This window comes from Vigna angularis, chromosome 7 (genome assembly GCF_016808095.1).
Source record: "Vigna angularis cultivar LongXiaoDou No.4 chromosome 7, ASM1680809v1, whole genome shotgun sequence".
Classification (NCBI taxonomy): Eukaryota; Viridiplantae; Streptophyta; class Magnoliopsida; order Fabales; family Fabaceae; genus Vigna; species Vigna angularis.
In genome coordinates, this window is record NC_068976.1 from 24442079 (window position 1) to 24457555 (window position 15477).

Sequence of the window (15477 nt, forward strand, 5' to 3'; positions counted from 1 at the left end):
GTTTGGCAAGACTGGGATGACCTAACTGAGCATGAAGAAGGGATGGTGACTCCATGATTACGCCAGCATGTGGAGAAGGGCTGAGATGATATAGGCCATGAGACTCACATCCTGTGCCAATCATGTGTTTCGAACTCCGGTCCTGCAACCAAACAGAATCTTTGGTAAATGAAATAACACAATTAAGGGAACGAGTTAGACGACTTACGGACAATAAGTTAAAAGGAGACCCAGGGACATAAAGTACATTATCAATGGATATGGACGGAAAAATATGAACAGTACCATACCATGAGATGAGACTCTAGACCCATCAGCCATCGTTACCGAGGGTAAATTAACCGGACATGACAAGGAAGAAAACAAGGACTTGTTACCAGTGATATGATCGGTGGCGCCTGAGTCAAGGACCCAAGATCCGAGAGAGTGAGTCAGACCAACAAAAGGAGTACCTGTGCGTATAACAGAAGCAGATGTAGTGGAACTAGAGTGCTGATCGGCGGCAGAAATCTCCAGCAACGCGCCGACACGCGCGGCGGCAGCGGTGACTCTTGCGGCGGCGCGTGGAGGCGTGTGGGTGGTCTGTTCTCCGCGATCTTCGTACCACGGTGGTCGCCGGTCGATTCTGGAACTCCGGCGACGGCGGCGGCGGCGACAGCGGTGGAGGCGAAGGCAGCGGCGGCGACTGCAACGACAGCGGCAGTGATGGGTGCCGGAGATCGTGGAGTTGACTGGAACTATTCCTGTGCTCTGATACCATGTTAGTAGTGGGTTTTTAAGCCTAACTCAACCCCACAAAACCGGCTTGTAGGGTGAGATTTGCACCCCACTTATAAAGTAAGAATTAACCTTATCTCTAGTCGATGTGGGACTCCAACACACCCCCTTCACGCCGAGGTATAGACATCTCGTGCGTGATAGTAGAAATTGGGTGATCCGATAACGGCCCGATAGCGGGTGGAATATAAGAATCGAATGCCCACTTAGAACTCGCTAGGATAGGCTCTAACCATGGCTCTGATACCATGTTAAATATAGTGGAGAAGATTAGGAGAAATCTCCCTTATGTGTTTAGCATACACATAGGGTAGTTTATTTATAATGTAAGATAAGGGTTAAACCCTAAATACAGAATGGGCTAAGCCCAATTAACACAAACACACAACTTAACATCTAATATTCTGTTTGATAAATTGCTTGTTCTTTATCAGATATCTTCTGTTAGGTTCATGAGTATACCTTAGATCCTATCATCTTCCTAAGTACTATGGCTGCAAATTCTTTTCCTATCTCTATTGCGGAAAAATTGGATGATTCGAATTATCTACACTGGTGTCAATATGTTGGAACCAGTGATAAAATCACATAAGCTTCAACGCTTTGTGGTTAATCCAGTCGTTCCCCCTTGGTTCCTTACTGAACTTGACAGAGCTACTGAGAATATTAGTCTGGAGTAACTTTGTTGGTGTGGTTATGGTCTACACTTCTGAAATCTGTTCTCTCCCGTGTTCTTGGCTGTACTCATTCTTATGAGGTTTGGGAAAAGATACATGAATATTTCAGTCTTTAGACTAAGTCTCGGGCAAGACAATTGCAAGCTGCTACGAGAGCTGTCAAAATTGATTCCAAGACTGTTGAAGAATATTTACTGAAGATAAAAATTTATGTAGATGAACTGGCTAGTGTTGGAGTTCCTGTTCGCCATGAAGAGCATGTAGGTGCTATTCTTGAAGGCTTGGCAGCTGATTATGCTCTTGTTGTATCTGTTATTGAGAGCAAAAAACGCACACCATCCATTGCTGAGATTGAAGCATTATTGTATGGTCATGAAATTAGGCTCAAGCGACATGTTACTGAAATAGAAACTTTAGTTCAACCATCACTGAATTACACTCAGGGATCATTTTCCAGAGTTAATTCTTCAAGAGGTGGCTTTCGTGGATCCTCTCGTGGTAACGGTGGTCCCTCTAGAGGTCGTGGTGGCAAATTTGCTAATTTCTAGTGTCAAATCTGTCTAAAGTTTGGGCCTACAGCCAATGTTTGTCATTATCGGGCTTATTCTAATGCTCGACCTCCTGAATCGCTGTGCTTCATTGATCCAGCCACACAATGGTTAATTCCGTATTCTGCTGGAACGTACCGGACCTCTAACACTAACATTCCCTGAGTGTTTGCTTACTATTTAATTGGTATCACTATATCAAAGTTGATTTTAGTGCCTCATAAAAAGCAACCTATGGAGAGGCTGAGTCAAGGAGTGTGCTGTGACTTAGAAGTGGTGCTAAGATATGGAATTGAGTATTATGAGGTGTCTAAGCTCGATGTCGAATAGCATAATACGATGTTTCGTGGAATACTTAAGTGATTTGGTTCTCCTATCTTAACAACTAGCCTTTATGGGATGGTTTCCCAATTGCCTGGATACTTATCAAACAGTACAATACTTTTATAGAAAAGGGGAAATAATATGCTATAAAGGCAGATCACAAGTATACAATGCCTTGATCATTTGCTATAACCGTTTCTGCCAGTGCTGTTTTTCATTTCGATTGTATACAAGATTCCATCTTATCATTGTTTTTGAATTGTAAATATCTAGTACATACGCACTTGTATCACCGAAATATATGAATGTGATAGGTTTTTGGGTATGAAACCTATCTAAAACAATCACTCACACTCACAATCAAGAACTCAAATTGTAAAAAGAATGGGTTTCTGTATTTCTATTCAACAAAGTACATGTACAACCAATATACGGGAGCCTAATCCCCCTCCACAGACAAAAGTTCCTGTCTCTACAAAAGAGTATTCAAAAGCTACCCTATACACTGTACCGAAACTATTTATAAGAGTACTAACTTCCCGCCTCTCCTACTGTTAAAAACCGTTAGGACTCATTCTTCCTTCTCCTTTCATAAACTCTCCACTCCCTAACATTACCCACCGCCTGATGATCAACCTTGCCCTCAAGGTTGAAGTCTGGATACTGGTCTTTGATAGTTAGGGCATCTTCCCAGGTAGCTCCATCTCTCCCTCTTTCCTGCCATTCAATCAAGATCTGTTGTACCATTTCCTCCCCTTGTGGTGTCTGCCTCTTGTCCAATATTCTGAGGGGCCAGAATATTGGCCCATCTGCTTGCAGGTATGCTGGCAGTTCCTTCTCCACGCCCTTCGCACCCACTGCCATCTTTAGTTGAGACACGTGGAATACAAGATGTATTCTGGATGTGTCTGGTAATTGGAGCTTAAAAACTACCTCCCCTATTTGCTGCATGACTTTGAATGGCCCAAAATATCTTGCTGAGAGCTTTGGATGTAGTGTAGAGGGCATAGAAGTCTGTTTATGGGGTCTAATTTTTAGATACACCCAATCATCGACCTTAATCTCTGCTGGTTTCCCTTTTCTATTAGCGTATTTTGTCATCACATCCTGAGCTCGTGACAAATGAAATCTGAGTTGCTTAAGGGCTTCATCTCTCGTCTGCAATTCCTATGCTACTGCTTTTACAGGAGTTTCCCCTGGTATGAGCCGACCTAGGGATGGAGGAGCTCTGCCATAAACCATTTCGAAGGGAGTGCACTTTGCAACCCTTTGATAGCTTGTATTGTACCAGTATTCAACACCTCAAATAGCCTTCCAAAATTCTGTTTAAAACTTCTGTCTGCCCATCTTTTTTCTTGACCAATATAACTGGGCTAGAATAGGGGCTTGTGCTAGGTCTGAGATTCCTGTCTTCAACATTTCTGCAACCTCTTTCTCTATTTCCCCTTTCATCACGTGTGGGTACCTATATGGCCGCACATTCACAGGGTCAGCCCCTTCTTTGAGAGGTATCTGATGCACCATCTCTTTGTCTGGAGGTAATCCCTTGGGTTTGTGGAAAACCTCTGAATGAAGCTCCAGAACCTGCTCCAATTCCTCCTGCTGCCTCCCTATTAACCCATGCCAGTTATCATCATCCTCTCCCCTTTCTATCCGTCCTACATTCCACATCAATGTCCATGCCTCCACCTCCTTCATCTTCAACAAAGCTTCGGGTTCCACCAATCTTCTAGCCAACGTGGGTTCCCCTTTTATGACCACCTTCTCCCCTTGTCTGAACACCATCGTCAATTCACCGCAATTCAGGGTCACTTATCCCAGCTTGGCTAACCACTCCACTCCTAATATTATATCAACTCCTCCTAATTCGAAAAGATGGAACCTCTCCTCTATCTCGGTTTCCCTTATATTAATCACGACCTTCTTATAACAACCTCGGGTCTTTTTCCTTTGCTTGTCTCCCAGACTCAGCTGATAAGGGTGTGTGTCTTCTATTGGTAATCCTAACTCCTCCACCCGTCCTCTGCCAATGAAGTTGTGGCTAGCGTCACTGTCAATCAGAATCAGCACAATCCTTCCCCCTACTTTTCCTTGCAGTTTCATTGTTTTCGGTTGAGTGAGGTCTCCAACCGAAAATGCTGACAACTCCATTTGTTTCTGATCTAGTTCTGCCACTTCCCCTTCAGTTTCTTCCTCTTTGTCCTCCCCCAATATAACCACTCTCAGACTCCTCTCCGGACAATGGTGGCTTGGATTGAACGACCCACCGCACCTGAAACATCGTCCTTCTTCTCTCCGTTTTAAGAACTCTGGGTATGGCAGATTTCTCGTGTTCCTCCCCCTATTATCGCTCCCCGCCGTATTTCCAACCTTCGTCGTACCACTACCAATGTTCCCTTCCTTCCTTACTAAACCCACACTCTCGGAAACTCCTTGTCGTCCTTGGATATTGCGATTGGGCTCGGACCGCGTCACCGTTCCTCCACCTCCTGTCGTATGCCCCCAAGATGGTTGATTCTTGGTCACATTCCAGCCCTCAGCCTTTGCACCGCGATGCGCCTCCTCCACGTCCCTTGCGATCCTCATAGCCGCCATCAATTCTTGAGGATCATGAGGTCTCACTTGGCTCCTGAGATCCTCCTGTAAACCAGCGAGAAAATACCCCAACAGTTGTTCTTCCAAAACCCCCTTTGTCTGACCCACCAAGATTTCGAAATCTTGAACATACTCTTCCACTGTCCCGGTTTGCTTCATTGTTGCCAATCGTTCGAAAATGGTGTCCATGTTCCTACCTCTGAATCTTATGATCATCGCTTCCTTCAGGCCTTCCCAAGAACAGTTCTTGGCTTTGTCCTTCCAGAACTTGAACCAATAACCTGCGCTACCTTCCATACTGATGTAAGCCAGCCGCACCTTCTCCTGCTCCGTCACTCCTTGGATTTCAAAGAATTTTTTGGCCCGATTAATCCAGTTCAATGGATCGAGCCCTTTAAAGATGGGTAAATCCACTCTCTTTCTCCAACTGGGTTGCCCGTTGCTGCGTTTGACTTCTCTCTCGCCTTCCACTTCTTCTCACCTGTCTCTTCGATTCTCGTTGACGAACACTTGGCTCCCTTTTGAATTTCCCTCCTGATTTCTGGTTTATCCACCCAAGATTCGCATTACTTCTTGCAAGTCCTTACGCATCACTGACGTCTTCGCCTTTAACCCGTCCATCGCAATCTCCATAGCCTCCAATAGCCCTTCGACCACGTTCAACCTCCCGTCTACTCTGCCCTCCAAAGCGCTCAATTTCCCCTCCATTTCGCCTTTCTCTCCCAAATGGATCCGGTAGGTCAGACCGATTGATAGGTTTCTGGGTATGAAACCTATCTAAAACAATCACTCACACTCACAATCAAGAACTCAAACTGTATAAAGAATGAGTTTCTGTATTTCTATTCAACAAAGTACATGTACAGCCAATATATGGGAGCCTAATCCCTCTCCACAGGATAAAAGTTCCTTTCTCTACAAAAGAGTATTCAAAAGCTACCTTATACATTGTACCGAAACTCTATTCATAAGATTACTAACTTCCCGCCTCTCCTACTTTTAAAACCGTTAGGACTCATTCTTCCTTCTCCTCTCATAAACTCTCCACTCCCTAACAGAATGAAAATTTTCTCCTCCACTATCTAGTCTACTGTTCTCTTGTCCTTAATATCCAAATCTGTTTTACAATATTTTACCCTTAATTCAAGTACCTTTTTCCATCAAACATTTGGCGATAATTTTTGACAGCTGGTTACCAAGATATAATCCATATTTATTGTTGTCTGCAACAAATCTCTCGTTTAACTGAATGAATTATATCATCCCCAGCACCTTGCTAAATAAAATTTCTTATAATCCTATATTCAATAGGCTACACCTCTGGGAATATAGAGGCATAATTAGTCTTCAAATTATTCTTCAAACCTGAAATACCGATAGCCAAATTAATATTCAAATTGACTTCCAAGATAAAGGCACAAACTTTGTCAATTAGATCAGGTCATAGCTGGGTATTGTGATTGATTGATTGGGATGTACGGGAGCCTCATTTTTATCTATAGTTCACAGATACAATACATTGCATGCGGAAAAGTAATCCAGAGTGTTGGATCACTTTCATCTATCTTTGTATCATATTAACGCATGCATACCTGATTGAGGGTTTCCTTCAACAAGGTTGTTTTCTTTTTTTCATTTTTGGTTCTTAAACCATTTACATTCTATTATTCCTGGGGTTCACATTGAAGATGATAGATGATGAGTCAATGAAGATTCAAGTATAAATAATTATGCAGACTTCGGATTGTATGACATTCTTCTTTTTGTAAAGGTGCAATTTCTAAATAAATTGATGCAAATGCTTGCAGATCTGATGTTGATTTCAAGGAATTTTGCTTGCAAGTATTATTTGAGTGTGTGAGCAAGGATAGACCAGCTCTTTTACAGGTAATATACAAGAAGGTTTGTTATGCTAAATTTAAAAAAAATAGTGATGGTCCAATTTAAAAACCTTCTATGCCGGTTGCATTTCCATGTTGATCATACATGCCCCATTTCAGATAATGAGATTTTGCACTTTTTAAAATTTGAATGTTATGATATTCTGCTTTAATGATGGTTTTGTTATGCAGGTTTATTTGTCATTGTACACAACTGTTGAATCGATGGCCGAACAAGTTACTAAGGGTGCCGTTGGTTTTAGTGATTCGCTCTCTATATCTGGTTTTAAGGTAGTTCTATGCTTGGTCTTGATGATTGTACTTTCTTTTTTAAGTAATAATCTATCTCTAAACTGGTTTATAAGCTCAGCTCGTTAGGTACACATCTTTTCTCTTAGCAATAGTGATCTTTGCTAGGATTTAAGTACAATAAGAGAGTCCAACTTTAAAGACTAGTCCATTAGATGGGAGAACCTCAAAGGTTTAGGTACCACATCAAGTAACTTGTTCTGATTTGAGACTCGTCACATTGCCACCCTCTTTAATGGCCAACATCACTCTACGACTCTAATCCGGTAGCACCCCTTTTATCTTTGATGGTTTCACTGATCAATCGGTTTGCTATTTTCACCTTATTCCAGCTCTTTTCATAAACCATCTCTCAACAAAAAACATCAATAATTTTTAGGATATTTTAACCACAGGAGGAGAACCATACATAAAATACTAGTTCATTAAATAGGAGAACCTCAAGGCTTAAGTACCACATCAAGTAGTTTATTTCACTCAATGTGTGACTCCTAAAGTCTCTGATTTAAACTAATTGTGATTTGTTCAAATAAAATAAATCTTAATTCTCTAAGTCTTTTAAGTTTTTGCACGAGGACGAGTCTTGATGCAATGGAAGATTGTTTACTTGTGTTTGTGATGTCATGGTTGGTCATGACTAAAGTCTGCCTCACCTGTCGATAAGTTGGTAGACCCAATCCAGGCCCTCATATGTGCGAACCCTCTGGCCCACTCCTTATAAGCATGTGTGTGACTCGATGGTAATTGTTTCTGCTTGCAGCTTGCTCTAATTTATATCGAGGCACTGATGACTGGAAAATTGTCTGCCCCAAAAGGAGGAATTGTTCAATCAACATTTGTTGGTTCGCTTCGGAAGCAGGTGGAAGAGCTCTTAAATTGTTCCCAGGAATTGAAGGACGATTTCCATAACTACTTGAAATTGGGAAAATGGCCTGATGGAGAATCCCAAGATAAACGTTCAATTCTTCTGTCGTGGTTTCTTCAGTGGTTTGATGTACCAGCATCATCTGTAATTAGGACGACTGTAGATAGAGTTAAACCTAAGCTTATGTCGTCATCTTCAGTTCCCTTCTTGCGTCTGCTTTTTCCAAGAACTCACATTCGTGTGATCAGTGAAATAGATAGATGTTTGTCATGATTGTTGATCAGCTGTAACATTTATTGTTATTGTTATTACTATTATTATTATTATGATGATAAAGATGTGAATTTTAATCTTTTGATTGACAAATATTAATGTACAGTAGTTTTACACTGCAGGGGTGCAATTACTAGCTAGTACTTTTTCATAGGCTTCTTACGTATCAACAATTTTTTGCTTACATTTTAAAATTTTCACATTCAAGTCTTATGCATGTCATTTAATGGACATCAAGGTGCGTTCTATTATTTTTAATATGGCTCTATTAGGTGATATTAAGAGTTCATTTGTTTAGCTTTTTTCATGAAAAAAAAAACAGTTTCATTTAAAAGGCAAAAAATGAAAATTATATTTGAAAAAACATGAATCTGATGAAAGCTTATTGACTATTTTTAAAAATTACCCAGTAGCTTTCGATAAAGAACATGAGATAATTTTTTAAATGGTACTTTCTATAAAATAAAAAAGTTTAGTACCGAGGGAATTAAATTTAATGGATGAGGTGCTTCGTAATGAGACAATGTTTCAATGTGTCCTGCACAAACTTTTTCTCAAAGAAAATACCACAGTATATAAAAAAAGTAGTTTGATCAATAAACAATGGCTAAGTAATTATTTTTTTTATCTAATTATAGAATTGTTTCCTAACAAACTGATCGTAAATTTGATGTTAGTCAGGTTTCGATTTGGTCTAACTTTTTATGGACGCTGGCCTCGGTTTATTTGAGTGAAAATTAAATGCAATTTCTGAAGTATCATATTTTCGAACATGCACGGACCAAGGATCATAGAATACAATTATTTAAAAAAATGACAAAAGACTATTTAGAAACTGAAAAATGAAGCAATTATTCTAAGAAAATAAAGTAAAAACCTTCGTGCTTTATTTTCTCTTCATTTAAGGAACAAGGGTTCATTGTACATTTAAGGATCTTGCTGAGTAAATAAAAGGAGGTAAAAAGGTCCAATTCCTAAAAGGAAAAAAAGTCGATAAAAAGTGACTAAAACTTACAAAAACTGAAACAAATGCCGAGGCATTAAAGGGAAAAAGGAGAAATAATAACAATTAAGGAAATAGTGAAAAGGAAATAAGAGTATGTGTGAAGATCTCTATAGGTAGTCTGATGCGGGTCAAGATTGAGAGATGATTCGTGTATAGAAGAACTCATTCCAAGTGTCAGGTAATCCTGGTAAACACCAATGGATGCAATCTGCATAATTAGTAGGATCAGCTTGCTGTTCCGGAGTTAGCATTTTGCCTTGGCGTATGGTGTAAACAGAAGTGTGTGCATCTTTTCTCAGCTCTGATAAAGTAGTGATGTTAATGAAGTACACTGGCACCTTCATTGATTCTGTCACATTGTTGGCAATTGCAAAAAGTCGACGATCTGTTCCCACATCCAATGGGCTTGACATGTTCACCACAGGATTCGTTTCTTTAGCACATTTTATTCCATCTGGGTTGTTCCAATTCTCAGGCCTACATAACCACATGCTTATATGTAAATTTCAATCCAAAGGGTATAAAAAAAAATTTAGCAAATGTGTTGTTGCATACTGTAAATTTCACTGATTGACAGAAAATTGCAAGTGGGTTAAACTGTTTGGTACTATCTGGTGTCACTGAAGATGCTTATAGAGTTTTTACATTACTTAAATTTTATGTTACCTTCATGTCTATATCTATGTTGCGTCTACATAACTGTTTCATATTATAAAAATCAATCCCTGCTGATTCTTGTAATTTAAATATGAAAAAGCATTAAGAAAACTTACTTGATGTGTAGAGGGGACGTGCTGCTGAAGAAAACTTTGGTTCTATTTGGGTCAATGTTCTCATCTACCCATTTGGACCATGTTTTGAGGACTCTCTCATATGCTATTGGCCGAGGAACTTCATCGTACTCCGTGGACCCTTCATCGAATGATCCTCGTCTGTTGCATCACACAAGAATCCACAAACTCAACAAATTTCCTTCAAAATTACGAAACCTTAAGGAAAGGGAAAAAAATTATCATTTGTGCTTACAGGACTTTCATAGTGAAAGTGTTCATCCACCAAATATAGGTGTTGAAGATCAAGAAGTCTGCATCCTTCCAATTCAATCCGTGCTTTTTTATCGATTCAGGCATGATTATACGGTTCAATATGCTGTGCATGTTTGGATCATCTGAATTTGACTCTACGAGGAATGGTGCCCAATAGAATTCCACAGTTGTAACATGCTCTGGCTCCTACACAAAAATAACCAACCACATAGTACTACTCAGCAAGAGTGCATTCTAAGACATGTTAATCCAATATTCCCGACAAAATGTGTGCTTTCTTAACTACCAAGAGATAGCCACAATCTCCCAAAACAAGAACTTTCACACAAACGCCAAACAAGTAGGTAGCTTGGAACTTAAAAAACTTCATATTAGGCCATCAAATGCAGTGCCCCACCACCCTCATGCACCAAATGATTATATTTTCAGCTTTGCACCGGCTCTAGCTCACAAGGGTAAAGTCTAATTAATGAAGAAAAAGTAGCACTTGAGCAGTCAAATAATATAATATATGTGATGGTCTTTTGAGGGAAATTTACCTAAAAAAAGCTTAACAATGATAAAACTATAGCTAAACTTAAGAGAATGCACTATTTTTAACTCAATTTTAAGATAAACTTTTTTTGTTATCTTTATTCAATTGGATTTTCTAACAATATGCAATTATGAATTCTGATTATCAAATGGGGCAGCTGGGATAACTATAATCTCAATAAATTTCCATCTAATATCTAAGTATTTTTAGCTTCCTCATTGGTAAACTCACCCGACAAAAGTTCACACTCAAACAACATCTATACAAGACATGTTTATAGGAGTTTTTTTCTAGAAGTTCATTATAAAAACGACATGTTTATTTAGAGGAGTTTTACTACAAATTCATTAATTTAAATTTAACTCTTTGAAGTTCTCTTTTTAGCTTTTACGTAATGTTAATTTTTTCCTTATTTTTCAGTAGGACTTGACGGAAAAACTCATCTTTCATTCCCATAATATAATGTCTTCCCCAGTTGTCATACTTGAACAAGAAGAGAGAAAGGAGAAACGCAATTACAAACCATGATTTTGAAGATGGCAAGAGAACCAGTCTTGTACCATGTCTTGTTATGCGAAGGAACCGCAGAATTGACCATACAAACCATTGATTCCCACTGGTTCCTATTCAGCGAATCTCCGACAAACATAAGCCTCTTCCCTCTGATCTTCTCAAACAAAAGCTTCGGTTTGAACCTTAACGATTTCATAAAAACGAAAACAACATAAGAACACTACCAAAAGAAAAAGACAAAAACTTAGAAGATTGAGGACAGAAAGAAAAATACTTTGGCAGAGAACAATCTCTTGGCTTCCATTTCCAGTTCTGATACAAAGAATCAGGTCGTCCATTCTTCATGCATGTCACTTGTGAAGTGAGAAACTCACACTGATCTTCTTTATACAAAGGGTGTGTCACGTTATCCAAAACCCACTCGCCAGTATACAAGTCACAATCTTCTGGAGGCAGTTCAACTTTCTCTTCTTCCTCTTCCTCTTCTTCTTCTTCTTCCACTTCTTCCTCTTCCTCCGCACGTGGCAGTTCAATCTTCTTCTCTTTCTCCACAACAGTTTTCAAATCAACACGCTCCTGTGCCTCATCAGAATCTTCATCCTCTCCGCCACTCTTCTCTAGTTGCGCCCTTGAACTCTTCGAAACCGTCACCGTGACAGTGTCTTCAGCCTCCCTTTGAACAACACCACTCTCTTCCACCTCCTTTCTCGCTCCCCCTTCAACAGAATCAACCTCTTTCCCTACTCCTTCCTGTGTTTCACGCGCTTTGTGACTCGAAAATGGGAACTCGGCAATGGACTTAACGTCCTCGTTGTACATGAAGAGACCAAAGAGGAATATGGAAAACACGACCACGAAGATAGAGAGGTTGTTGTTCTTTCGACCCTTCATTGTTCCCATCTCCGAGGTGAATAGAGGAGTTTTCCTTCGAAGAGGCTGCATGGGGGAGAGAGAAGAAAGAAGTGATATCAGAAAAATAGTAACAATGACAGTAATCTCTGAGCAAAGAAGATGCAAAGAGAGGTAGAGATATAGGCAGGAGAGGAAGTAGAGACATTGAAATTGTAGTATTAGGTTGGGTTTGTTCGTTTAATTAAGGTTTGGTGAAATGGTGTTGTCTTTCAAGAATATACAAGAGGCTATTGGTGGAGGAAAGTTGTCTTTCTCAATTCTCAAGCTAGGATTATCTATATATGTTGATCTATTTTCTTATAAATATGTGTATGAAAAATAAAAAGTTTGCTTTATTTTATTGTTGTTGTAATTTTGGTTGAGTTTGAAGATGGAAGTGGTTGTTCTTGTGTTTAGGACAATACGTGATCTCAAAGGCAGCTTGAAAGTTGGTAGCAATCACAGTCAGTGGCAAAGGGTGGTGGTTTTTGGAGTTTTGGTGGACACAATGTTGCTGTCTTTCGGTTTTCACTCTTCAGATTTTAAGGTAACTTTAATTGATGGTGAGAGAGTTGTGTTGTGTCGTTGCGTTGAGTGTAGATTCAACAAATCTATATAAGTCAACTAATATTTTTAAATGCCATAACATAATTTGTAAAGTTACCATGCAAATTTTGAAATTTAACTGCAGACATATATAATATATGAACAAACAATAATGTTATTATAAAGGGAAATAGACATAACATATATATGATGTAGTATGAGCATCAATAGAAATAATGACAGAATTTTGAATGAGTTATTATGAAATATGTATCACGTCTTTAAAGGTACTGATATTAAATAATAAATTTAGACATTGATTTGGATAATTTAATATTATGACAAACCATTCATCTGCCACAATCCAAACATGTTGAGAAGTAAAAAGGTACACTTTTCAACAGATATGCATTAGACCAAACTTAAAGGTGAGATAGAACATACAACTAAAAGGCTCTACACCGTTAAGAGGAGAATGAATTGGTGAAAACAAAATTATATTGCCTAATATACTTCTAAGAATACTTTTTGAATTACTTAATAAAAAATAAAAAAAATGAGATAGAAGAAAAGGAGCATTAAAAGTTTTTGGCTAAATAATTTTTTAATGATTTTTTTTTTCAGTTTTATCCATTTGGAATATTAAATTTCGGTTTGACCGAGAAAAAATTAAATCAATAAACACACTTTGAATAGTATTTGGGTAGTTGAATAAGAGATAATATATATTTATCCAAAGTATGTAGTTTTTCTTTTTCATTTTATTAAAGTTATGTAAAACTTTTTTAGCTAAATGGTATGTATAATATTTCACGTGTGAAAAAGGAATTTCACCATCGATTATAAAATAATTTTTACATATAATGTGAAGATAAACTATTTTATAATTTATTTAGAGATGAAATATAAGTTTTTAATAATATTTTGAGCATGAAAAAACTATTTAACCTTTAACACAACATAAAAAATTAATAATTTCAATCTACAAATGTAAAGAGAAAAAAATAAATAAGTTAAAATATAAAAGAACTTTTTATGTTAAATGTATAGAAACTCTTTAAGACTTAATTATAAATAATTAAAATATAATAAATGCATTGAATATATTCTTAGCCATCTAGATTTGTGAACTTTCTATCACTTACATCACCTAATGTTTTGATAATTTAATGAAGATTGACCCAATCGTTGCCTCCAATTTTCTCATGCAAGAAAGATCTTGACTCCTTTCACATAGTTCCTCTTAATAAAATAGTATTTTGTTTATATTAATACGTTCTTCTTGGTTTCAATTCCGTGTCAAATTTATTCTTTTGCTAACATCAATTATAACGGTACAACAATTTTGTCAAAATTTGTCACGAATGACTTGTTCAAGCTTTTGAATTTTTTATTTATTTCTTGGACAATTCCATTGTCTCTCTCTCCATATTTTTAAACAAAATATATAAAATAAAAGAGAGGGGAAAATGAATGCAGTTGAAGAGTTAGCCAAACATGTGAAAACCACACCTTCTGAACGCTTATATATATATATATATATATATATATATATATATATATATATATATAATATGTTTTTTCCTTTAATTTTTAATAAAAATTAAAATTAGTCTCTTTTTAAAATTTTTGATCAATTTAGTCTTTTAATTTTAAAAATATGAATTTAATTTTTTTAATTAAATTTTGTTAAGTTTATTTAACATTTTAAACATATTTTATAATAAAAGAATTTGTTAAATTTATTTAATGTTTGAAGGTATTTATGACATTTGAGTTATTACCTTGTTTGATATTTTTTTAATATTAATTAAGAAATATATTTAAAATTTCAAACATTTAAAAATTTAGTTAAAAAACCTAAATTGATGTAGTTTAAAAATGAAAAACTATATTAATCCAAAGTTTTAAAAATGAATTAATTTTAGTTTTTACTTAAGATAAAAACATATTTAATCCTATATTTAATATCAATATTTATTATCCGAATTATTAAAGCAAAACTTTAATATATCATAAAGTAATTTAAACCAATGTGTTTATATAGCTGAACTATTTTATGCTAATTTTATTTTAAGACGTAATTATACTAGAGCGTTCTTTTTTCCCTAAGAAGTTGGTATGGTGATGATTAACTTAGTGGGACAAGAGAAAGATATATATAAAAATTAGAAGCAGTTTGAAAGATAAACTTCTAAAAGCATCAAAGCCAAACATCTTATTAACTTTGAGATGTATATATCATATTAGCTAAACGGCAACATCACGGTGTCAAAGCAAACTAAAAGCATTAACGACCCTTGCATAAATATGTGGAAGGTGATCACCTAATTGTAACTAACATGTGAAAATGAATAATGTAAGGGAAAATAGCACTATTAAAAAAAAAAACAAAAAAACAAAAAACAACGTACGTGGTCCAAGTCCAAGGATGAATCATGTTTCATGCTCACCAACATTTCTTTTTCCTTTTCTTTTAGTTTTTCATATTATTCTATTTTTGAGCAAGGCCCTTCCAACTATTAGATTCGGCCCTTTCTTTCTTTCACATTTCTATTTTCATGCCATTTCTTTCTACACCTCAAAAAATTTTGTATTCCGAAATATATATAATTCGGAATAAAAAATTTATATTCTGGATATATATTTTAAAATATAAAATATATTTAAATTATATATTTTAGAATATATG

General features: G+C 36.8%; 2 protein-coding genes across 3 annotated transcripts in view; one reads left to right on the plus strand and one right to left on the minus strand.

The window, feature by feature from the left end:
- Nucleotides 1-8369, plus strand: part of LOC108338127 (anaphase-promoting complex subunit 1) — a 45997-nt gene extending 37628 nt beyond the window's left edge. For both annotated transcript variants that reach the window (XM_017574849.2, XM_052881017.1), the window contains 3 exons: nucleotides 6730-6808; nucleotides 6994-7092; nucleotides 7871-8369. In XM_017574849.2, the coding sequence (XP_017430338.2) occupies nucleotides 6730-6808; nucleotides 6994-7092; nucleotides 7871-8248 (556 nt within the window). In that variant the 3' untranslated portion in view covers nucleotides 8249-8369. The remainder of the gene's footprint in view (nucleotides 1-6729; nucleotides 6809-6993; nucleotides 7093-7870) is intronic.
- A 744-nt stretch (nucleotides 8370-9113) lies between these two features.
- On the minus strand, nucleotides 9114-12481 carry LOC108336338 (xylan O-acetyltransferase 1). Its single transcript, XM_017572756.2, has 5 exons — nucleotides 11623-12481; nucleotides 11359-11530; nucleotides 10281-10486; nucleotides 10028-10186; nucleotides 9114-9731 (listed from the first exon to the last, which is right to left on the minus strand). The coding sequence occupies exons 1-5, from the start codon at nucleotides 12288-12290 to the stop codon at nucleotides 9383-9385; spliced, it is 1554 nt and encodes a 517-aa protein (XP_017428245.1). The 5' UTR covers nucleotides 12291-12481; the 3' UTR covers nucleotides 9114-9382.
- Nucleotides 12482-15477: the final 2996 nt, after the last annotated feature.